The 25800-nt window shown below is 41.2% G+C and overlaps 1 protein-coding gene across 16 annotated transcripts in view; it reads left to right on the top strand.

Moving 5' to 3' along the window:
- PPP6R3 (protein phosphatase 6 regulatory subunit 3) overlaps positions 1–25800 on the top strand; it is a 138525-nt gene that overhangs the window by 34583 nt on the left and 78142 nt on the right. For 13 of the 16 annotated variants that reach the window (XM_073347074.1, XM_073347073.1, XM_073347071.1 and 10 more), the window contains exons 2-6: positions 1270–1430; positions 8232–8359; positions 10644–10876; positions 12581–12767; positions 16064–16201. In XM_073347074.1, coding sequence (XP_073203175.1) covers positions 8348–8359; positions 10644–10876; positions 12581–12767; positions 16064–16201 — 570 coding nt within the window. In that variant the 5' untranslated portion in view covers positions 1270–1430; positions 8232–8347. Of the gene's footprint in view, positions 1–1269; positions 1431–8216; positions 8360–10643; positions 10877–12580; positions 12768–16063; positions 16202–25800 lie in introns of those variants that run through there. The other 3 variants (XM_073347060.1, XM_073347059.1, XM_073347063.1) reach the window with 3 other exon arrangements.

The raw sequence follows: 25800 nt of genomic DNA, 5'->3' as shown, positions 1-25800 counted from the left end.
ACTGATTTCCTTTCTGCTAGCAGTCTCTCCCACAATTCTTCCCACCCCTGGATGGCTCATCAGTCAAGAGTCGAGTATTAAGTGAAATTGTTACCATAAGACCATCTTCCTTGGTCTACTGTACATTACTTTATCTCTAGAATATTTGGTAATGATAGGCAGGTTTTACAGTTTTTAGAATAACTCACCTGGAAGCAAGCAGGAGTTGAGGGGGCCAGCCAGACCATGCAGCTCCAAAATGTTGATCTGCCTGCAGGAGCTGCAGAGAGAGGAAAGCAGCCCAGATATCCAGAATTGTGGGTGATGCTGCTAACAAAGGAAATTATTGGTAAGAAATTTTCCATTTGTCACTTTGAGGCACAAGCAGGTGAGCCTTGTTCTGAGACCAGCTGCTGGTGCCTCAGTGTCTGTATTCCTTTGAGTGGCAAACTAAGAACTCTCCCAATTTTAAGGACTGGTCACTTAGGAGACCTAGCTTACACCAGTTTCACTAAATCTGTTTTAAAACCTGGTTTTTGTTCAGTGCAAGTCTGTGTGGCCACCCTTACTTCATAATAAGTGGCTAAAATTGATTTGTCCAACTTTAGGTGAACTAACTTTTGCCACTTTTGTTTTATTCTGAAGTGCCCATGCAGACTTGTGCCAAAATAACTAAATCTCTTAATGTGCATCTCTTTATTTTCATGTAAGTTTGTGTAGATCAGCACTTAGTATAATAGATTCTCAAACAGTCATGATAGAGCAAGACCATAAAAAAAGGGAGAAAATATTGCTCTGCTCCCTAAATCTGAGGGAGTGCAGGCAGGTGAGTATAAATTCAGTTAGATGAGATCCTCAAATACACATAACTGCAGGTATTGACCAAATTTTTCCCTTTTTGAAGGTAAACAGCAGTGTCTTAAATATATAGTCTTCAATCACAGAGGGTCAAAACTGTTTAAGATAGTTACATATACCCACAACGATATGAAGAATGCCCAAATTCTTGTTCAAAACCGGAGATGGCAGGGAAAAGGGGGAATGTTGAACAGACTAGAAACAGCCACAAAAGCTTTCTTCTAAAATTGTTCAAAAGACCATCTATGTAAAAAATATGACTTACGGGATCAGGTTCAGTTTCTTCCAAACAAGTCTCCTCCCTCCCTCTCTTCCTTCATATTCTCAATCCCCAGTAGCTCAGAACCTTTATGTTGTTACTGCTATTTGAGCTGTTTAATGGAAACCTGTTAACATTATGAAATTATAAAATGTCTTGTTTTTTTCTTATAGGAAGAAATCTACTTCATCTTAACCTAATTCAGTCCTGCTAATCTGCTAATATTGTAGATTGAAAGATTTTGCTGTTGCCAGGATATCCTGTAATGGGCAAGGAGCCACGGAGAATACAAATCGTTTTGTTTTCTTAACTTTTTTAAAACTTTTGTTAACAGGTAAGAAACATTGCTATTAAATTTCATCTGTAGGGACAACTTCTCTCCCTTCTCTCCCCTCCTGCCACCATAAGGCATCGGTTTAAACATTTGGTGGTTCCTAAGTGCTTTACTCTGTCATCTTCTCTCTCCCTGATACCTCTCCCCTTCAGAAAGGCTTGCTTACATTATTTTTGTAGGACTCAACTGTTTTCCTTTAGCTATTTTTCCCTTTTTGCAGTTTCTCGTCTGTAGCCAAGCCCTTCCTTCTTTCCTTTGCAGCTTTCTTCAAGTCATTTTTCTCTTTTTCTTCCTAGTTGGCTGTTTTCCTTTGTATCCTGTACCACTGTCACCACTACCACATCTGGATGACCCCTCTTCACGTTGTCACAAATGTAGCATTGTGATGATCTTACTATTGGTTTTACAATGGACATTTTAAACTATTTGGGTTTGTGCTAGGAAGTTTCACAGCTGCCACCGGTATCTGGCATGGGGTACTGAGACTGTTAATGCAGATCCAGTTTTTTTTTACTCTGTTTTGTTGTCCCCCTTCCTAATCATGAGGTATTTGTTTTAAACTAAGCTAGGGATAGTGCTCAAGTTTGGGGGAAATTTGGGGACTTCAGGAAGGTCATTTGAATCTCTTTCAAAGCAGGGGGAGCGGGACGGAATTACCATCTTCTGATCCAGTAGTGTAGGGAGCGCCAGTAAATCTATATTTTTAAAACAGCCCATCTTAAAAAGTCAGTTGTTCTTTGACTTCAGTTGAGAACACAAGGCCCACGTTTCAGTATTGTATAATCAAATCCTTTACTAGTGCTTTTGCTATTGGTTCTATCACAGAAGAAATGGTAGCAATCCAGCATTCACAGCATCCGTTCTCTCTGTGCTGGAAGGAATTGTTTCTGAACAAATGTGTTCATGGATTGATGCACATAATTGTGGACAACAGACTTTTTCCATCAGAGGGTCTTGCTCTCAACATTTGAAACAATAGTGATATTCCAGTCTACTTCTGCATCTGAATTCACTTTTTGCAGCAACCTGTACATACTCTAAACTGAGACTGACAAATTGTAAAATTATTTGTGCTTAGCTATACAGTCTCACACCTCTAAAACATAAATGAACAGTCTGCTTAGCAGAAGCCACTGTGATACAAACAATATAGTCTACTAATGGGATTAAAGTATTAGGTGGTGGGAAAGCAAAAATGTTCTAAACCTAGCAAACAGCATTTCTTAAACCAATAGATATAAGTTTTTTGTTGTTGTTGTTACTAGTGAACCAGCCATGTTCACATCTGGAGTGGGTGATTCAGTTTTTATTTACACTTGCGTTTAAATTAAGAGTCCTAACTAATCCAGCATCTTTACCAGTAGCTTGAAGATACAGGTGTGGAGTGGGGGAATTAACAAGGAGACATTTGATTCTTGTCTCAAAACTCATATTGTAATTTCATTGATAACTTTAATAGCGAAGACAAGCTAGATTATTACAGCTAGTTATATAATTTAGGTATCCACTACTTTTGTTAGTAAATATTAACTAGTTTGGACTGTTTGTATACTTACTAGGTCAGAGCAGTGTATATTTGGGGGCTTCAACAATAAGTCTTAATGTGGGTCTGTATACACTTATGCAAAGTTGTGATCTAGCTAGAACAGGGGTGGCCAACCTGAGCCTGAGAAGGAGCTAGAATTTACCAATGTACATTGCCAAAGAGCCACAGTAATACATCAGCAGCCCCCATCAGCTCCCCACTCCCAGCACCTCCCACCCACCGGCAGCCCTGCCCTCTACTCCGGGTTCCAGCCCAGGGCCCTGTGGATTACAGTCGTCTACAGTGGCTCCTGTAACAGCTGCGTGACAGCTACAACTCCCTGGGCTACTTCACCATGGCCTCCTCCCAACATCTTTATTCTCACCACAGGACCTTCCTCCTGATGTCTGATAACGCTTGTACTTCTCAGTCTTCCAGTAGTATGCCTTCTCACTCTCAGCTTCTTGCTCCCAGCTCCTCACATGCACCACAAACTGAAGTGAGCTCCTTTTTAAAACCCAGATGCCCTGATTAGCCTGCCTTAATTGATTCTAGCAGCTTCTTGATTGGCTGCAGGTGTTCTAATCAGCCTGTCTGCCTTAATTGTTTCCAGAAAGTTCCTGATTGTTCTGGAACCTTCCCTGTTACCTTACCCAGCGAAAAGGGACCTACTTAACCTGGGGCTAATATATCTGCCTTCTTATCACTCTCCTGTAGCCATCTAGCCCGACCCTGTCACATTACCCAGAAGCCTTAATATGATTTTTGAAACAACTTTTCCCTTTTTACATAAAAAACCAATGCTATGGTCAGTTTTTATATCACTTAAGAAATTTGGACTAAAAGCAAAGAAATGAATAGCTTCAGTAAACATGCTACACCGGGGTGGGCAAACTACAGCCTGTGGGCCGGATCTGGCCCACCAGTCATTTTAATCCAGCTCTCGAGCACCTGCTGGGGAGGAGGGTTGGGGGCTGCTCCACATGGCTCCCGGAAGCAGGGACATGGTGGTCCTCCAGCTCCTACGCATAGGGGCAGCCAGGGGGCTTCGCTCTGGACACTGCCCCCACCCCAGGCGCTGTCCCTGGAGCTCCCATTGGCAGGGAACCGCAGCCAATGGGAGCTGCAGGGGTGGAGCCTATGGGTGGGGCAGGGTGCAGAGCTGCTTGGCTGCTCCTCCTCATAGGAGCCCGAGAAGGGACAAGCTGCTGCTTTCGGGAGTCGCTTGAGGTAAGCGCTGCCCCAGTCCTGTTGCCCCAGTCCTGTCCTCCGAACCCCTCGGTCCCAGCCCAGAGCACCCTCCTTCACCGCAAACTCCTCATCCCCAGCCTCATCCCAGAGCCCTTCAGCCCCCCTGCACCCCACTCCCCAGCCCAGAGCACCGTCCCGCACCCTGAGCTCCTCATGTCTTGCCCCAACCTGGAGCCCCCACCTCCAACCAGACCTCCTCACCCTCTTCTGCACCCCAACCTCAATTTTGGGAGCATTCATTGCCAGCCATACAACTTCTATTCCCAGATGTGGCCCTTGGGCCAAAAAGTTTGCCTACCCCTGTGCTACACCTATCAAGTATAAAGAAGTGCATACTTCAGGGGGTCAGAATTGTGTTGTGATGGATTTGTAGGTGTATTGTTTTTACTTGGATTTTGGTTGTCGGTATTTCCATTTAAGGGATAGTTAACTGTGAAATTCAATTACTTAAGATAGAATTTTTGGTAAAGTAATTGTTGTTTCTTGAATGTAAAATAATCTCTATGTATGGACTTGAAAAGTTATGGAATTTTGAGTTTTGTAGTCAGTTGACATTCATGAAAGTAGCATTTATTTTTGGGTCATAGTTTAATTAGTGATGACTTGACAGAATATGCATTTCTAAATGCATTGTTAATGTTTGTGGGCGTTGTAACTCGTAATCAACAATTCAATTTCTTTGTTTTTTAAGTATGGTGGGTAAGGACATATGTCCTCTTATGGCCTTAGCTGGTAATTCAAATGAAGTTTCACTGGATTTTTTGGAAGCTTCTGGTGGCATTTGCATAGAACTTTTTTTGCATCTTGGGTGACTCATATTTAGTTTAAAGGCGTGATGGGCACTGGCCAAAAAACACTGAATGCTGGAAATCCGTATCCATATTACCCTGTAGACCTCAAAATTGCTGTAGGAGAGTGGGGAATCTGTCAGTGAAAATGTACTGATTATAGACAGCATTACCCCAGTGTCCTTACTGAAAAACTTGGTCATGAGTGGCAGTTGTAGAATGTATTCTCTGGCTTTTTCTTTTCAGTCAGCTTTACTAATAAGCATTTATCTAATTTTCAAATTATATCCATTGAAAATCTGATTATGCTTGCTCTTAAAAATTTTCTCACAAGCCGGTTCAAAACATATCATCTGCTTAATAAGCATTTATCACTGTGCTATCTAATTACTGTTAATGGATTTTAAATACAGTGAGGCTGCCCAGCATTAGGGAGTAAAATGTACTTATGGAGAATCTTGATGTGATACATCATTGGGCTGGCAAAGAGACATAAAGATGTAAAACTTTTTGAAAAGGAGCTGCTTTATACATCTCTCTAACTTAATATATTCAGAAATGTCAGTTCAAATTCTAGTTGATGAAAACCCATTCAGATTTTTGGGGGGTAATGAGAGAGGGGGACAACTTCCTTTACAATAGGACACAGATTGTAACCTTAACTCAGTAAAAGCTGCTGCATCTCCAGAATATCCTGCAACCTTCTTTAGGTATCCAGTAATGAAGTTCGTCTCCTCTCCACCTCTGTGGCCTCTTCTGTCCCACCTGTGGGCTGTTTGAAAGTTATCTGCACTCAGTTGTGCTAGCAGTCATGTTTTCCTCAGCTAGTTGGTCTGCAAGGAGGGTAAGAGCCTCCTGCCCTCAGCTAGAGGAGATGATTCTTTAGTCCATGAGGTGGGGTCTGTCAGTTAGTAGTAAGTTCCAGTGTCTAGCCTGACAGGTGGCAGGTTGTTTCATGCACACCTGTGAGTGTGTTGGGGGCGGGGAGGAATTTGTATGACATCTTGTACCATAAGATAAGTAGTTGTGTGATCATACAAGACTACTGTAATGCATATGTATTAGTGTTGAATGTGCAACCGTAGATTTCACACTTCCTGACTCATGAACTTGTAGCCATGCAACTTTTTAATATAGCTTTCTCTATGGTCAGCCCTACTCTTCTAAAAATTCCAGATTATGATATCTCTAGCTATACAGCTGAAATAGTTTCCTTCTCACCTTAGTCGATCTGAGATGGGGCCTTCTGTGGAGACCCACCTTGTTCAGTCCTCATGTGATAGGCTGTGTAGTTAACATGCACATCTTCTCTCCGTGTTAAATGCAGATTTTTACAAAGTAACTTAAAAAGAGATCCTATCATGCTAGCAGATGCAGGACATAGAGTAGTCTCTGGCTGTAGAACCCTTTTAGGCTGCAGTGTTTCCTATTCGAGAGAGAGAGAGAGTCTCTCCCTTCCCCACCCCCCTTTAGTTACTCAGAAAAATGCGGTGATTTAATAATGCTTTGCACTTGTATAGGAGATTTCATTGTACTTTCAAACGTAGGTAAGCATTACTGACTTTTACAGCAGACCTAATTAGAGATTTTTAATAAAATTGCATGAGAGGCACCAGTCTCGTACTTAAGACATGGGCCTACCACTTGAGATCAGGGTTCTGTTCCCAGTTCTGCCACAGATTTACTACCTTTGTCAAGACACTGCAAAACTTGAGAGGAGCCATTTTTGTCTTAAAATGCTCAGCTTATTCTAAGCTTTTGTTGAAAACTAGTGTTCTAAATCTTAAACATTTACAAATAGGATATTTTATTAAGAGGATCAAAATCAGCCAGCTGTGGGAAGGCTTGCATCTAACCTTAATAAACAGTGCACATCTGCCATGCCTGGTCCTGTAACTCCAAAAGATGTGTGGCTGTCTCTTTAAGTGAAAGAAATCTTTGGTTCTTGTGTCCTTTCTAAGCTTCTGCCACCCAGTGGAAGGTAACATACTGATACACAGAGTTTCCAATCTTGCTCTCACTGAAGACAATGGCAAACTCTCATTTGACCTCACATGGAGCAAGACAGAGCTCCAAACCACTCTCAGTAAAAAATTATGAACTTTGCCTGATTGCAATACGCTTTCTTTAGCTACAACAGGCATGTGAATTTTCAAGGAGTCTCTGCTGTGTGGAATGTTTGAATGGATAATTGCTTTGCTAAAGGGAAGCAAATAAACATCAGCAAATTAAAATTTCAAACCAGCCTAACTTCTTAATGATCTATAATTCAGATAGTGACACTTTCTTTATAGTTTGTATGTACTGTCTCTCTTCCCTTCAGAGTAAATTAGGCAATTTCCTGGCCAAACCAATTTTGGAAGATAAGTTGGTTGAAACTTTTACTAGTAGAGAAGCTGTAGCTTCTCCAAACATTTGATCCCAATTCATTTGGGATTTTGAACTACGTTATTTTGCACTAACTTTGTGTATTTTTTAAAGAAGTGAGTTAAGAGATCTTCTGAAATACACACAGTACATGTTTATGGTGACACACAGGCCTCTTATTGGGCTTGTGTAGTCTGTCTGAAAAAAGACAACAAAGCTAACTAGTGAAATACTATAAGCAATGTAATATCATGCTCATAGAGCCATTTTGTTAGCTGTTGACTACCATGGTTTTCTTTTTTAAAAGAACCCTTCTCAATTCTAAGAGTGACTCTTATAAAGTTATCCTGAAGCAGTTGCTTGTGTTGATACTTACTTACTTTTTTTGAGCATGCTTCATGTTTAAAGTCTCAAATTTTGCATCTTGTGTTGAAAGCAACAAACATGTTTTCAGGAGCTCACACCAATACTGAAACCTGATACTGAAAGCAACTTTGAGTCCAAATTGGGTTTTGGAGATGGTTGAAAATCTAAAGAGCAAGTTATAATGAATGTCTTTTTCTGGGTTATGGATTTATTGGGCCTAATTGTACTCCTGTTGTGGTCAATGGGAATAGGATTGTGTAATCATACATCAAAGTTCCCCTTTAAAGAATAGAAATCTTTGGTGTGGGGAGGAGGTAGAAGAAAACTAGCGGTAGAGATGAACTTGTCACTTGTCTGTTTTTCAAAGTTGCTGTGTGCATTAGGAACTGCTCTAAGTCGTCTTGGTAACTGCCAGTCATACTTTTAAGAAAGTTCTCTTTTCTTCAGGGTTCCTGGACTTCCCCTTTGGCACATTTTACGGTGTTTATTTTTCCTTATTCCAAGGGACCTGGGCTCCTGTTGGAAAGTGATGGAATAATCTCTGCTCGGCACCTGCCATGTTGAGGGAGCACCCCTAACACAGCTTGCCTGGGAGACAGTTTGTGAAATAACGCAGTAACATGTTTGCAGTAGTATGCCTTTTCTCTTATTATCCATTGTTAAATTGATTTTGAATGAAATTATTGAAACAGATTTTGAAAGGACGCTTGGGTGAGTGTCTCTTCCTCAGTCATTGCAGAGGGGTTTATGTCTGGAATTCTTAACACTAATAGCTGCTACTTCCAAAACTTCAACTTGTATTAATTGTGGGTGGACATGGTAGTTGATCCTATGTAATGGGATTGAAATATACATTTGCTGTTGGTCAACAATACACCTGTTATATTTGTCCATAGTAAATGGTTGCCGTGGCTGTAACAACAAATAAGCCAATGTTTTTGAAAACAATTATATAATAAACTTAAATCAAATTACAAGCTAACACATCTATTGTAAATAAAATCAAATGTATGGATTCTGACTACTCTTGTAAACTTACTAATTTAACTGGTAGGTAAGATTGTTCTGTCTGATTCTTAACATCTTCCTTTTTAATTCTTGCATGGGATCGCAGATGATTCAAAATGATAGTATATGTTAAATTAAAACTTTATTTACTCCTTTCCCGTATCAGTTTCAGTGACCCCAGTACGTTTTGTTTCCTGGTTTAAAAAAAAAAAAAATTGTTCGATGCGCTAAACAATATTAAGATTAATATGGGGTGTTTAAGAGATTTGCATGATACACTGGAAAACAATATTACCCTGGATAAATATATTTAAAATAGGCATGGTGTACACACAAAACCTTATTGTAATGTAATTTTAGTAGTAACAACACCTAATGACCCTGTCATGCTAGGTGTGGCAAAAATATATTTGCCTTGATATATACACTGTGATGCTGAACTCTGACACTTTGTGTCAGCTAGACCTGATCTACATGCTAAATTAACTTTTTTCCAGAAATTACTATATATACAGATTTTATTTGTAAGTAAATTGACTGCATTCTAGGTACTGTTGATGAAATGTTTAATTTAAATGAATTTTTGTAGGCTGTATTAGGCGCATGTCTGACATGCAAAACATACAGTTTGGGTTTGTTGCCTGTGCACTCTAAAACTGATTTTGAGTACCAAAAAGTACAGCTCACAGGACACTTCTGCTAAAGTATACATGTCTCTGTATATCCCCATAGCCCTTAAAAAAGCTGATTCTGTTGCCACTAATGTATTGCAGTAGCGAAGATTTGGTGCAAAGGCCTCTAATTGTAGAGGTACCTGTTACAAATTTTGTAACATTTCATACTGTTCTCCATAGACTGTTGTTTTTAAACCATGCTATTAAAGACTCAACTTGGCAGGAAAAAACCCTTTCTCTTAATTACTGGTTATAGCTTTAAAATCCCCTTGAGTCCACTTCCTTCATCGTATGTGAATGAAAAAAGATTTCCTTTAAGGCCAGACAATGTCCTATGGAAATAACTCTGTAGTAGTTTTAAATGCTATGGTCATAACTTGTTGGGGATGGAGTGCTTGTGGTGGTTTACTAAGGATATATGCTTAAAAGCAGGAGTGTTTTATCTGGTAAATCTGAAGTTGTAATTCTTTCTTTCATTATCACAATTGCCTTAACAGCATTTGTGTGCAAGATCACTTAAGACAAGAGTATGAACCAAGGGCAATATCTGTGCAACAAGCCTGAGTTCTGGCTGGAGTGCCTATGAAAAATTCTGACTGTCAACAAGAATTCCTTCTGTAGCCTCCTAAGGAGCATGTGTGTGTGCCAGAGCATTAGCTTTGCCAGTCTTAGGCAGTATTGGGGGAAGCTTCTGGCACCTTCCTTTGTCCAAAAAAGAGCCCTGTCAGCTGCTCAGCGGGCTATCTGAATCTGACCCTTACTGAAGATTGTGATTGAAGTGGAGCATAAGCAACTGGACCAGTGAACAAAACCCCTGTTTTTATACAAATATACCTAACAGAGTACAAGAGAAATAAAAAAAATTAGGAACAGAGTTAACTTTTTTTTTTCTTTCACACAGCATTAACATGTCATGTCTTTGTAGAATGTTCAAATTCTGGATCTAGCTAATTTTTTTTGAAGAGTTAAAACATTGGCTTATCATTCAGCACTCGTGAATTACAGTAAAATTCCCCAGCTATTGTCCATGCAGAACCTTTCAGCATCTGATAATGTGCGTCTTGTTCAAGCTTTAGTGGTGTCTGTATTATGCATTCAGGTTCCTTTTGGGTTTAGAGGCTATGAAATGGATATAATGGAGTTCATGGCTTTTTGTTGGGGAGAACTACAAGTTAACAACTGTTAAAATAAATTAGTAAATTAACACTCTACATATGCTTTTCTCCTTGTCCAGACCAGCATGTTTTGGAAATTTGATCTCCATTCGTCATCCCACATAGACACACTTCTAGAAAGAGAAGATGTAACGCTGAAGGAATTGATGGACGAGGAGGATGTTTTGCAGGAATGCAAAGCTCAGAATCGCAAACTTATAGAGTTTCTGTTGAAATCAGAATGTCTGGAAGATTTAGTTTCATTTATTATAGAAGAACCACCTCAAGACATGGATGAAAAGATCAGATACAAGTAGGAAAACACTACTTATCTGTGAGACTGGGGAGGTGTAGGGAGAGGAGAAATCAGTATTTAATTCCTGTAGGCCAGTCTGTAGTGGCACTGGTATGCACTTAAAAGTTCTGTCTTCTGCTTTATAGTAAGTCTTGGATTTTCTGAGTGTTTTGTGCTACTTAACATCATGACTCCTGTTAATGCTTATACATTTAGTGTGGTTAAGGCCCCCTCTTCCTCTGAAAACTCCCCCTAAATTGATTTGGTGCCCAAATGGTGAAAGGGTGCATTGAAGGGGGATTATCTCAAGTGATTGTCTAGAAAGCCTCACTCCTTGTTGTATCATTAGAAATAGTGATACTAATAGGGTTTTGATAGAGTGGTGTATTCCACACGAACACTTGTACCCATGTCGTTAATGGCTAGTGAAGATCATTGGGGATGAATGATAGTCTATTACTGCTGTAAGGGAATGTGCTTAATCTCTAATTATGAACCTTTAGTGTGGAGATATTATGATCAAACTGCAGATGTGGCCAAGAACTGTTTTTCATGAGTTTGGCAAAAAAGCGTTCAGACTTTTCATCATATACCTTGCAACAGTTATACAAGCACTTCTCTCATCTAGCTTAGGCTATTTCAGTGCACTCTACATGGAGCTGCACCTAATGATCACTTGAAAACTAAGTGCATAATGTGGCTGACATCATAATAAACAGTATTTCAGGCAAAGAGTATGTTACGTCGGGCTTCCATAGTTTGCTGTGGCTTCTAGTTAAGTTTTGGGTAGAGATCTAGGTATGTTTAACTAAAGTAACTGAGATGCTGCCCCGCAGCCCTTACTGTAATATATCTGTGCAGTTAAAATAAGTCCATATGCTAACTATTGGTTAGTTTAAATTTTGTTTTTAAAGCACTTGGAGGCATTTTTTAAAGAAATAAACTTAAGTGAATAAATTCACAGTACTGTGGGTCTGCATACCTTTGCTACTAAAATACTGGAAAATTCTTTTTTGCTATATAGCTACCCAATGTAAAGTGGATAAAGCCTTATGTTGTTTTGCATGTACATATTGTGTATGTTGTAGTAGTTTAGATTAAACTGTCCGAGTGCATGTGTTTCTAACTTGGCATGAAGCAATACTAGTCAACCTTGTAGGGTTTTGTGAGAGATGCTGCTGCCTGAATTAGGCAGATTTTTAACAAACATGTTAAAAATGTTTTTGATCCAGAAATGATCATGCTGACTTTGTGGTCTTCATATGAACTCTATGAATAAAACCGAGTATCAGGACTATCTGTTCTTCGCTTGCTGACACTTGAATCGCTCCCTCCTCTTTTTTTTTCCCCAGACAAAATGGGAAATGGTTTCTGAAGTGGGGAGGTTAGTGCTCAGACAGGAGGGCTAACCAGTAGATATTAAGCTAAAAGCTCACCATATACTATTTGTATTGCTTCTGACACTCAACTTATGTGATATCTGTAGTGCTGCAGTATAGTGGGAGACTGGAGTTTCCTGATCTCCGAATAAAAGCATAAAACCTTTTTACAGAACAGTACATTCATATTTAGACTAACTTACCCAACTCTCTGCAAATCAGCGGCCTTACGGTTTTCCATATCTGTCCAACAAGCCCACCAAATGGCTTTGTTTTGATTCCATATTTTACTGTGTAATATTTGTTTTATAAGCATGAGTGATGGAAGGTGTCCCTTTTCTAGGTATCCAAACATATCTTGTGAGCTTCTTACGTCCGATGTCTCGCAGATCAATGATAGACTGGGAGAAGAAGAGTCCTTACTTATGAAACTGTACAGCTTCCTATTAAATGAATCCCCTCTCAACCCTTTGTTGGCCAGTTTCTTCAGCAAGGTGTTAAGTATTCTTATCAGTAGAAAACCGGAACAGGTAAATATTTATAAGCTCTTCCGTTTGTAGTATGTGCATCAATAGCTGTAATATTGAGCTGCGCTCCTCTGTAGGGCTACCATTTTAAAAGGTTGTCGCTGAATCAAGCAACCAGATTCACTTTTTCCATGACAATAGAAAGTTTTCTAGTAGAGATGAACACTTTAAGAATATTAACAAAATCTGGGTAACTTGCACTGACTTATCCTCACTTTGTTTATCAGAACAGCTGTCTGGTCAGAAATGTGTTACTAAGGGGAAGTATTTTCTTCTGCCCACTCCTGAATTGACTGCTTGCTGTCACCATCCTTTAGTTAAAGAGGTTTAATAGATTTTTAAGGCCAGAAGGGACTATCGTGATCATCTAGTCGTCTTTTGAGGAAACTCTTCTCCTTTCTAAAATTCTTATATAGTGCAACCTTTACAAAATATTTGAAAATATCTTCAATTTGTCTCAGTTCAGTAAGATTTCTCTTTTGTATATACAAATTCGTTCTCTCCAATATAAGTAATGCCATTAGCACTGCTAGAAATCACCCATTCTGTGTCTTGTTACTAGTCTCTTGTGCTTACTAATCTGATGATAGCGGCAGAGTATCACTAGTAGTCTGTTTAGGCCTATTCACAGGCCAAAGATAGAGCCTACTTAAATTTTAGCATGGTTCTGATAATTGTAGCTAACTGTTTGCGGAGTATACAAAGCATTTTGCATTGTACAGTGGTGTGTGAAGAGCCATGGCCTGTCCATGCTTACCACACTGGTTATTCTTGTACATGTAGATTCTGGGTAGCTTTTCTATATTGCCTTAGCTGCTACTTCCAGAAACAGAATAGGTTTTTTGGTGGTGGTTTTTTTCCTCATAGTGCAACGCACTTCTTATCTTCCTCCCAGAAAGAGACCTGGAAAGTGGACTGACTGGATAACCCTATTGTACAAAATTGTGGGTGGCTCCAATTAAACAGTAAATCCTGTTAGATGGAGCTTAACTGGCTGTAGTTTGGCTCTCATTACAGTAGAGTGTTGGATCAGGGTACAGGAAGATTGTCCCTGATGTAGATAAAGTAGTTCTTTTTTAGTAGGTATGGACATTACTTGAAAGCTAAACCTGTAGATGGTCCATGACTCCAGCATGGTTCATGCTAAATGATGTGGCCTCCTCTAATGGAACCCTATCGTAAAAAAAAAAAAAAAAAAAAAAAATATCCCTGTAAGGTTCTACTTGTAGAGTAGATGTGCTTTTTCCCTTCTCTCTGGGCAAAATTTGGGGGTGTAATTCACCACCAGTATAGCTTGACTGGTGGAAGCTGTAATGTATAGACAGGGCTCTGAGCTCAGTCTTCACTACAGCTTCCTTTGTTGCTAACCAGTGGAGTTGGAGCAGTGATGAATTATGCAATTCAATTTTTGTCTGCATAGACACAGCCACAGTGTAGCTTTCTGACTGTTTTTTTTTTCAGCCTGGATGTTTGTGATTCCAATAGTACGTTAAAGTCAGGAGTGGTGGCGGAGGAAGAAGAGAATTGCTGCAGAAAATGTGAGGGCTGCAGTACCATCTTACAGCTCACTATTGCTATCCCCATTTGTTTAGCTTATCATTGCTTTGCAGACGTAAGATGGACAGACAGCTCTTACTGGGGCCTCCCTTCTTACTCATCTCCTTCTCCCCTCCATTTAAAAAAAAAAAAAAAGCTCTTTGTATGAAGAAATCTGTGCACAAGCAAGCACTTGGTCTAAAATGGAGCAGACCACAGAACTGTAACTGGTCCCAGTGGCTGGGATCCTCTACCTCTGACTCCTTAAATACAGCTACCATATATGCTTATCAAGAATAAGTGTCCTTTCTCTTGTGATGCCAGGACAATATCCTGTTCCATTGGGGTTCTATCCTCCTTCCCCTTGTAGTTCAGTACTGTCTGCTCTCCCAACACATACCACATCTACCTAGGAAAATTTGCTCTTTCCTGAAACTCTTCAAGAACAGTTTTGGGTAAAACGATTTGATTATTGTTGGCCTTATGGGTGAAGGAGCATCTTCCTTCTAAAAATAAAAAAAGCCTATTGATAAATCTGTGTTTCCACAGCTGTTCTAAACAATTTGTTTTAGCTAGTGGAACCATATTTTGTGAAGCAATTTTCAAGAACTTGAGTTTTGGGAAAAGGCAAATTTTGGGACTTAACTGAAATAAGTGCCAGAGAAATTGAATGACTTCTATGATACTGATCTAATGCATTGGATTTCAGTGGCTAGATAGCATGCATAGTGGTATCAGGTTACCTGTTAACAGGTTGAATTAGTGTCTGTTACAATGTACTCTCACAATGCAGTTCTGTTCATGCTGCTTCCCTTTATGTTTTAAATGCTTTGTTTCAATGCTTGCTTTAATTCTATGAATTGCTTTAGAAACCATCCTCAGAAGATTATGGGACAGAATAATTTATTCTAACAGCTGTGATAACTTAATTTGTGTCACGTTTCAGAGTAGCAGCCGTGTTCGTCTGTATTCGCAAAAAGAAAAGGAGGACTTGTGGCACCTTAGAGACTAACCAATTTATTTGAGCATGAGCTTTCGTGAGCTACAGCTCACTTCATCGGATGCATAAAGTGGAAAATGCAGTGAGGATGTTTTATACACACAGACCATGGAAAAAATGGGTGTTTATCACTTCAGAAGGTTTTTGTGTGTTTCCACTGAGTGTGCCAAGTGAGCGTTTACAGTATTCTTCAGATTTCTCTGGGAAGAATCTAAAGAAATCTACTTATATTTGACTCAGCACCTCCAAAAAAATCTCTTTGGCCCACATTTCTATTTGTCATACACAACTTAGACTTTGTAGATAAGCCAGAGAAAAATAAGAAATGTGTTCACACTTTGCAGTTCTAATGAAAAGTTTTTAAATAATCCCCATGCAGTGTTTAAAATCCAAATACTGCAGCACTAAGAATCTGAAAGTGTAATAGGCTTGGTTTTCATTGTTCAGGCTAAATGAAATGCAACAAGTAAATAGACTAAATAAAAAAAGGAGAAATAAGGTGTTAATAACACAACTAAAGATCTGCTTGAAGTGCTTTAAACTGTTTTTCAGGTTAAAAGGACAGTGTTATAAAGTCTGCCTAACTTTGGATTGCCCACTCTAGATGGCTGAACATGTTGTTCATAAGTCTCTTCTCCTGCCTTCACCACTCTCAAAACTTGTGAAACAGAACATATTTGAAATACTAATCTACCAGGGGAAATAAAGAAAAAGTACTTGCAGCAAAACGTAAACTTGTTTTTTTTATTATTATTTCTTCTAGATTGTGGATTTCTTAAAGAAAAAACAAGATTTTGTAGACCTCATTATAAAGCACATAGGGACCTCTGCTATTATGGACTTGTTGCTCAGGCTGCTGACTTGTATAGAACCTCCACAGCCCAGGCAAGAAGTATTAAATGTAAGTAAAACTATGACTTGTTATAGTGGTTGGCATGGGTGAACTCTTAAGGCCTGTCTGTTATGCTAGTCTAGTTTAACTTCAGGTGGTTTAAACGTATATGGTGGCACTGGTGTAAACTCCTGTGTTTCAATAGAAATTGCAAAAGTGACTAATCTCTCACAAGACCTCTCTTCTCCCAGTTTGTTTTTAACATCAGTTTAACTCAGACCCTTGTGTTTTAAACTGCCTTCTTAAGAGTTGGTCGAAACAGTTTTTGAACATTTTAATTGTTATTTTTAAACCAGTTAGGCCTTGTCTACATTTAAGTTCTGCTGCTTAACTATGCCAATATAGTTAAAGCAGCAAAAACCCTGTTGTAGATGCAGTTCTACTAGTACAGCTAGTGTAGATGAAGTTAAGTTGGTATAGCTTATTTCACTTTATTAAACTGAAATAAGATGTCAGTATAATTACATCTACACTTAGGGGAGTTCTGTTGGCGTAAAATATTTTAATAAAAAATAAATAAAGAACCACTATCAATATAGTTATGCCGGTAAAACAATGTCAGACCAGGTCATGGTTAAACTGCTGCAAACCCCAAGTGTGGTCACACTTATGTCAATTTAAAACTGTTACTGGTTTAGCTTGTCAATTTTAAACTGGTATGAGTTTGCACCAGTTTCATTAAGTCAGTCTTCCCTGACTAAAAATCTTTTCCTCTGTTAATTGGTCAGGTTCTACTTTTGTCTCTTGGTGGCCATGCTAAGCAAGGCCCTACACTCGATGGCATTTCTCTGATTGGTCAGGTCTGCACTACAAATGTATGCCAGCACAGTAGTTACCTTGCTCAGGAGTGCGATGAGGTGTGGTTTTTGTGACCTGGTATATCTACACTAGCAGCACTTTGCCACTATTCTATACCAGTACCAGCAAAGCACTTCTGAGACCTGGCCTCTCTTTTGGATGTAACACAATAACAAGGGGAACTTGTCTGGGAGAATGGAGGGATTCTGGGAGCCCCTCCTGTGTGCAAAGCATTGTTCCTACAGAAGCAATAAAATGTACAACCCTTTAGTAATGTTACTTGGCTAGTTCTGAGAAACTATCTATGCTTTTTTCCTGAAAGTTATTCATGTAAAGAAGGCTTTTTTTGAAAGCCTCGTGGTGGTGGTGGTTTCTTTATGACCTAATTGTTTCTTTGCATCTTTAAAGTTCAGCATTGGGCCTTGTTTTAAAATATAGTTCTGATCTCCATTGTAACTGGAACTATAGCTTTTTGTATTAGGAAGCCTAATGTTCCTAACATGTGCATGAGTTAGGATTGCACAACTATGAGATGCAGTGTGAGCTGTTTAAGGCCTCAATTAAATACATGGTATCTAGATGTAGTTCCATAATCTGTAAAACTCTAGGAATTCAGGAATACCATGAATTTTTTTACTATTATGCTGAGTAGTTCCCAACTGTTCATTTTAGAGTCTTGTTTTGAATTGCTGTGTATTTGTGGCAGGTTGCCACAAGTGTGGCTTTTTGGAAACTAACAAAACGTGTGTGTGATACTAGTGCTTGAAAGAGGTGGTAATAGCATGACCTGAATTAGATAATGTATAGGCAAGATATTGTACTATAAGTTTCTGGGTATTGTAGTACTTCAACTAAGTTGTGGGCTTTTTTTAAAGTGACTGACTATGAATTGATTGTACAGTAACTCCTCGCTTAACGTTGTAGCGGTGTTCTTGAAAAATGTGACTTAAAGAGAATCCAATATCCCCATAAGAATTAATGTAAATGGAGGGGTTAGGTTCCAGGGGAATTTTTTTTACCAGACAAAAGACATTAATACATATACAGTACAAGTTTTAAACAATTTAATACTGTATTAGGCAATGATGATTGTGAAACTTGGTTGAGGTGGTGGAGTCAGAGGGTGGATTGTCTGGCTGATCCTCTTGCTGAACTTTTCCCACTCAAAAAAGCACATCTAGAGATTGTTTTGCTTTCCTTTTTTTTATTTCCTTGGTAAATTTCTTTATAGCAATTCATTACATGACCAACTCCCCTAACCACTTTGGAGCTGCGTTCCCTGTTAGGATCATCATCGCTAAGGATTTGCAAACCAGCAGCTTCAGTCATTTGGAAAGCTTCAGAAGGACGTTTTGGCAGTCAAATTTCGATGGGTTTGTTCTTCTTTTACTTCTTGGCCCTCTTCTTCCATTGCTCTCATCACCTCTAGTTGCATCAGATCTTCATTGGTTAGCTCTTCTCCGTGTGATTGCAGAAGTTGTGTACTGTCGGCTGCTTCCACCTCATCAAAACCCACTTTCTTGGCAAAGCTGAGGATATTTTCATAGTGGGGACATCATCTTTAAATCATTTTAAGTCACTGACGCATTCAGGCCACAGATTTCCCAACACACCATTCATGCATGCCTGAGTAACTTCAGCCCAGGACTTACCGATGTTATCGATGCACTTGCGGATGTTGTAGTCATGCCAAAATTCCCAAATCGTAGGCTTGCCTTCCCCATAGGTGCCTCTGATGAGCTGGTCAAAAGTAAGGCATAGGGAATACCCCTTAAATGCAGCGATGGCTCCTTGGTCTGTGGGTTGGATGAGTGATGTGGTGTTAGGTGGCAGAAAGACAACTTTGACATTTTCACACAGGTTGTCCAGGTTAATTGGATGAGCCGGTGCATTATCAATAAGTAATAAAATCTTGAAATCAAGATTTTCCTTGGCATAGTATTCCTTCTATGCAGGGATGGCATAGAGAGTCAGCCATTCTGAAAAAATAGCTAGTTATCCATGCCTCCTTAATGGATCTTCAAATGACCAGTAGGTGTTCCTTTGAAAATCCCTTGAGAGCTCGTGGTGTTTCAGATTGGTACACTGTCATCTTCATGTCTCTGGCAGTTTTACCACCTAAAAGCAAGATTAGGGGGTCTTTAGCTGCTTTAAATCCGGGTGCTGTCTTCTCTTGGGAAATATAAGTCCGTTCAGGCAACCTCTTCCAGTAGAGGCCCATTTCATCAACATTGAAGACTTGCTTAGGTGTATAGCAGCCTTCCTCAATTATTTTCTTGAGATAGGGAATTTTTTAGCTGCTGCAGTATCTGCATTAGCCGCCTCACCAGACATCTTGATGTTATGGAGGTGGAAGCGCCTCTTGAAGCAATCAAACTATCCCCGACTTGCGGTGAAAGTCTCTGGCTTTGATCCTTCACCTTGATCTCTTTCTAAATTGTCATACAGATTTTTTGCCTTGCCTAGCAAATGTAGAGGTAAGTTCTGCTGGTTTTGATCCTCTATCCACACTGAGAGACGACACTCCGTTTTCCATCAAACTGCTTGATCGACTTATTTTAGTAACACTAAGTGGTGTTACACACTGAGCACTAGCCCTGATCTTGTCAGCATTACTCTGAATTGTTCTCACAGTGGTCGGAGTAAGACCAGAGCGATGCCAGTGTCTAGGGCACACTCGCCTGCATCAAAACGCCTTGAAGAGTCTGTTTTAGTACCCAAACTAATGGTTTTCCTGGTTTTCTTACTGCTAGTGGTACTGCTACTGCTGGGCACTCCACTATTACTTGCTGGGGGGGTTTGACTCTCAATGCTGGGTGATACTGTACAATCACAACAAGCTAGAAATGTTCAGGGAATACTGTACTTGTACAGACACAGTGTAGTCTAGTATAATGTCTGTTGCTATCGTAGTTTCCGCCCCAGTCTGCATGAAGAGTGTTACGTAGCCCTCCACCAGTACAATTAAAACAGACCTGCACAGGGCCACTGGAACAATGTCCTATCTCAGCTCCTTGAGCCCTTTCTGTTTCTTGCTCACACATGTTAGGAGTAGCTCCCCTTTTCCTAAATCTTCCTGCAGTCACTAATCAGAGGGTTGTCTGGGGTCCTGCTCACAAGCTCCCTGAGCTTCTCCTAAAGCAACCGTGTTGATATCAGGTGGGATATTTCCCAGCGAATGCCTTGCTGCTAAATGATGAACTAGCACTCAGGTGAGCCCTCCAGGGTAAACACATTGTTGTTTAATGTAGCCTCATACTCTATAAGGCAGCACTGAGGGAGGAGGCACAAGGCAGAGGCTGCAAAAACTTCCCTGGGGAAATTCAACGTGATGATGAACCCATGCTATCCCTCTGGAGCACACACAGTAGTGCAAGTATTGTGGTACCCTCCAGTATGCAGTACTGGCAAGAGATTTTTAGCAGGTACAGGGTAATGGAAAGAATTGGGGCTAGCCCCCACCTCTGGATAGATGAAACTGGGCTCTGCTCGTTAAAGGAGCTGAAGGTGGCTAGGGAGGGCATTCATTCTTTATATGGCTTTAACAGCACAATACATATGCTAACAAACAAAGGCTTTGTTTGTTTAGCATATATATTGTGCTGTTAAGTTAGTCAGGATCCTTGAGGGGAGGGGTAAGGGGAGACGGAAGTTGTTTAAACAGTGTTTTTGATTCTGTTTCTCCCCATTGGTCTGAATTATCCATGACATTCATACTGCATTACATCAAGTCCAAATCATTAGAGGAATGTTTCTGCTTTTACTGACCAGAGGATGTTTGAATTCTCATGTCAGCCCAGTTCTGTAGCCTGATGGGAATCAGGTGTTGTCCCCAGTGTACATAGAATTCTTCTTTGGAGTCAAACTAGTCTAATATGCATTTTGTTAAGTGGAACTGGAGCAGCAAAACAAAGAAAACATGTCTCATTTCCCAGCTTTGTGGGTAAGAGAACTATAAGTGAAGATTATAATTCTGAACACTGACGGCCTTAAATCAGCTGCCTCAGGAATCTGCCAAGAACTTTTCTGAAAATATGTTCCTTATCTTAGCAACAGAGCTAGTACTTATCATAATCTGCCCACCTTTATTCGAATGAAGCTCCTTCTGATCCAGCATTGTCAGTTTCATCCAGAACAATTTACTAACTTGGAACCTAATCATGTAAATGCTCAATCATTTGATCAGTCCCATTGAAGACAATGGGACTATCTGCATGACTATGGACCACTTTTGTGGTAAGAGTTTCAGGAGTCTGCTCTGTTCCTATAAAGGAAATTGAATCTCCCATTGAATGCAATGTTTGGGCACAGTATCATAATGCAGTTTGGGATACAGTTCTACTTAAAATGTCTTTTAATAAGTCATACATACGCTGAAATGGCTTCTCACCTAACTCCCATATTCCATGTTAAACAGACTAAAATACTACATATTTGGGGGGAAAGTGAGTAGTTAAGCATGTTGATGTTTGTGTATATAAGCACCCATTTCACCACTGTACTGGAAAATATAGTTGAACTTAAACTTTCTTCAAATTCCATAGAAAATTAACAGCCCCAGTTGTTTTCTGTGTTAATCAGTGTGTACCTGAAAAAATTACATGCTTTCTACAAGAAAAGAATCAGTCCACACTTACTGGGGAAAAAAAATTCCTTCCAGCTGGTGTTCAGAAGAGTGCTACAAGACACATACATAACCTCATGAGCAGAGGGTGGAGAGGATACCTTCCCACATTATGACCAGCAAAAATAAATAATAAAATCTCAGAGGTAGAGGTTCACAGATTTGAAAACCTAAAAACCTGTGCTATGCTTTAAACCACCTCAGTGTATACCAGGTTTATAAACATTAAAAAGTTAACTGCAAAGGAACACTGAAGCCCACTAACCTGAATGTGTGCCAGTACGCCCTCACTAACTAAAGGCTCAGTCACACCTGAACAGATAAAAATGAACCTTGCTCTTTTACGCTAAACAGAGTCATGTCACTGGCTCCATCTCTGTTCTCGCATAGCAGATAACAAAACTCCAGTGTGGCATGGTGCTGGCACATAGGATTTCAGGTACGTGGTGTGATTTTTTTTTTTTTTTTTTTTTTTTTTTCCCTTCAGAATCTCTTTTGGGAATAGTCATGTATGTGAAGTAGCTGGTACTTACGATTATGCTGAGGGTGGGAGGCACGGATTGTTGGAAGGTTTTTAGTTTTCAGAGCTTCGGGTCGTGCCTTAAGCCCATGGCCAAAGGGGACCCACACGATTCCTCTCTCAAGTGCCTGGGTGAAAGTTACCAGTCCAACAGGTTCAGAATCTGCAGGGGCTTTACCTCCAGAACTAAAAAGGAATGGGACTCTAGGCTGAAAGTCCTCCTCATGGAGTCAGCCCTTAGACCCGGCACAGAGAACTTCAGTGCAGAGTGCCCCGGCGTCTGTGCGGGAGGTTTTAGTGCTGAGGAAGGATTCATCTGAGGAGCCCCGGCACCGCCATTTCCCCACACCGAGAACCAGCTCCAGTGTGCGGCATCTCTGACTGTGAGTAGTGTCGTACAAGAACAAAAAGGCTGATAGGACACTTGGCCGTGGTCCTACCTATGCACCATTAACTCCTGCCTCACGGGGAAGTCCATCAGTTTGGTCCTGGTGGACTCCACAGTGCAGGAGGAACTGGAGGAGGATCTGGATCTTTCCTACATGCCGGACATGTTCTAGGCGGCAAGGGACCTGATTGCCATGACTGCACAGTCCCCTATCTCATCAACCCGTGTACAGCACCAACAGCTGTACTGACACTTTTCTGCCACCGGGGCAAGCCCACTATGATATGGCACTGTTCCCCCGCACCGTCTGGGTCTGCTCTGCCATGGTTGGGCTCGGATTTCTCTTCGGATTCGGAGGCAGACTCCTACATGTGCTGGAGCTGGTACTGCTCCTGGTGCTGCCCCAGGCAGGATGAAAGGCAACGGGTGCCCATAATGTCCTGGCCCTCTGTGGCAGGGGCCTACTCAGTGGCCCTTTTGGACACCATGAACCTATCACCAGGCCCAAGTGCTAGAGTATGGGGCCATGTCGGTGGCATCAGAGGTCCGTGCGCCTCCGTCAGCTTCCTTGGTCACCCAAGAACCCCCTTGTGGTTGGGGCGCTCAGGCTGATGAACCGGCAACATAGGGCACTGGCATGAGCGCCGGCACCGTAGCCACCATGGCACCAGGTACCACAGCAGCCACCTGCGCAACGCAAGGGACCGAGACCCAGGCAGACCCTGTGCCACCGAAGGGGTTGTCCTTATCCTCCCCTGATTAGGCAGTGGTGGGGACATCCACCACATTGCCTGTTATGGATATTAGGGCCCATTAGAACCTCCTTAGGAGAGCTGCCCAAAACTTTAATGTGCAGGCGGAGGAAGTCGTGAAGGACACTGACCCAGTGGTGGATATTTTGGCCCTTGAGGGTAGTGTTGGCTCACTAAAACTATCCAAAACACTACCAAGGTATTGTGGCACAATCCTGCCTCTATCCCGTCAACAGCCAAGGGGGTAGAGCAGGGATACTTGGTGCCATCCAAAGGGTACAAGCACCTCTTTACCCACCCCGTGCCTGGGACCCTAGTGTTGGAGGCAGCTAACCATAAGGAGTGGCAGGCCCACCGGGGCTCATGCCTAAATGCAAGGAAGCCAAGAAGCTGGACCTCTTAGGTCGAAAAGTATACTCCTGGGGAGCTCTAGCTCTGAATAGCTAACCAACATGCAGTCCTAAGACGCTATGCTTTCAATTCCTTTGGCAAAGTTCTAGGAATTGCACCTGGAGGACTCACAATCTGAATTCGCAGCAATCCTAGAGGAGGGCAAGGTGGCGGCCAGGACCTCTCTCCAGGCCACCGTGGACCCCGTTGACTCGACTACCTGCACTATGGCCACGGCAATGACTGAGGTGCAGCTCTTGGCTCCAAGTTTCTGGGTTCCCGCAAGAGGTCCAAAATACAATCCAGGATGTGCCCTTCGACTACCCAGGCCTGTTTGCAGAGCGGATGGACTCAAGGCTGCATAGCCTTAAGGACTTGCGGGTGGCCCTTAAATCCCTGAGGATTCACACACTGGCTCCTCAAAGCCGTTTAAACCCCTAAGCTGTTCTGCGATTCTATTCTGCCCCTCCTAGACGGGATTTTAGTAGAAAGCAGGGCAGGAGTAACAGGAGGCACCCATCACAATCCTTCTCGGGCCAGGGCCAGGGCTTGGCTAAACAGCAGTAGGGCTGTCATAAATCTAAAGGGAAGGGTAACCACCTTTTTGTCAAGGTTTCTTCCCCACTCTGAACTCTAGGGTACAGATGTGGGGACCTGCATGAAAGACTGCTAAGCTTATTCTTACCAGCTCAGGTTAAAAACTTCCTCAAGGTACAAACTTTGCCTTGTCCCTGAACCCTATGCTGCCACCACCAAGCGTATTAAACAAAGAACAGGGAAAGAGCCCACTTGGAGACGTCTTCCCCCAAAAAATATCCCCCCAAGCCCTACACCCGCTTTCCTGGGGAAGGCTTGATAAAAATCCTCACCAATTTGTACAGGTGGACACAGACCCAAACCCTTGGATCTTAAGAATAATGAAAAAGCAATCAGGATCTTTAAAAGAAGAATTTTAATTAAAGAAAAAGTAAAAGAATCACCACCTGTAAAATCAGGATGGTAACTACCTTACAGGGTAATCAGATTCAAAACATAGAGAATCCCTCTAGGCAAAACCTTCAGTTACAAAAAGACATCAAAACAGGAATATACATTCCATTCAGCACAGCTATTTTACCAGCCATTAAACAAAAGAAAATATAACGCATTTCTAGCTAGATTACTTACTAACTTAACAGAAGTTCTGAAGAGCATTCCTGACCTGGTCCCAGCAAAAGCATCACCCAGACAGACCCTTTGTCCCCCCTCCCCCTCCAGCTTTGAAAGTAACTTGTCTCCTCATTGGTCATTTTGGTCAGGTGCCAGTGAGGTTGTCTTAGCTTCTTAACCCTTTACAGGTGAAAGGGTTTTGCCTCTGGCCACAAGGGATTTTATAGTTCTGTATACAGAAAGGTGGTTACCCTTCCCTTTAGATTTATGACAGGGGCACAAAGCCAAACTTTTGAAGGTTTCAGAGTAACAGCCATGTTAGTCTGTATTCGCAAAAAGAAAAGGAGTAATTGTGGCACCTTAGAGACTAACCAATTTATTTGAGCATCAGCTTTCGTGAGCTACAGCTCACTTCATCGGATGCATACTGTGGAAAATACAGAAGATGTTCTTATACGTACAAACCATGAAAAAATGGGTGTTTACCACTACAAAAGGTTTTTTCTCCCCCCCACCCCACTCTTCTGCTGGTAATAGCTTTTTAATAGCAGGAGAGTGGGGTGGGGGGAGAGAATACCTTTTGTAGTGGTAAACACCCATTTTTTCATGGTTTGTACGTATAAGAACATCTTCTGTATTTTCCACAGTATGCATCCGATGAAGTGAGCTGTAGCTCACGAAAGCTGATGCTCAAATAAATTGGTTAGTCTCTAAGGTGCCACAAGTACTCCTTTTTCTTTCTGTGAAACTTTTGAAGGTACTCCTGAGGATGGAGCACCAGCTCAATCCCCGGATCTTTTCCCTCCCTTTATGAACAGTCTGTCCCATTTCTACCGTGACTGGTCTCAGATCACCTCAGATGGCTGGGTCCTGAGCACAATGGAATTGGGATACTCTCTACAATTTTGTTCACTCCCACTCACCTTCCTTGTCTCTCTTCAGGGACCTTTCTCACAAGCAACTCCTTATGCAGGAGATGCAATTGCT

Source organism: Lepidochelys kempii, chromosome 6, assembly GCF_965140265.1.
Source record: "Lepidochelys kempii isolate rLepKem1 chromosome 6, rLepKem1.hap2, whole genome shotgun sequence".
Taxonomy (NCBI): Eukaryota; Metazoa; Chordata; order Testudines; family Cheloniidae; genus Lepidochelys; species Lepidochelys kempii.
The sequence above is the reverse complement of the archived record's forward strand: the minus strand, read 5'-3'. Positions and strand labels throughout refer to the sequence as shown.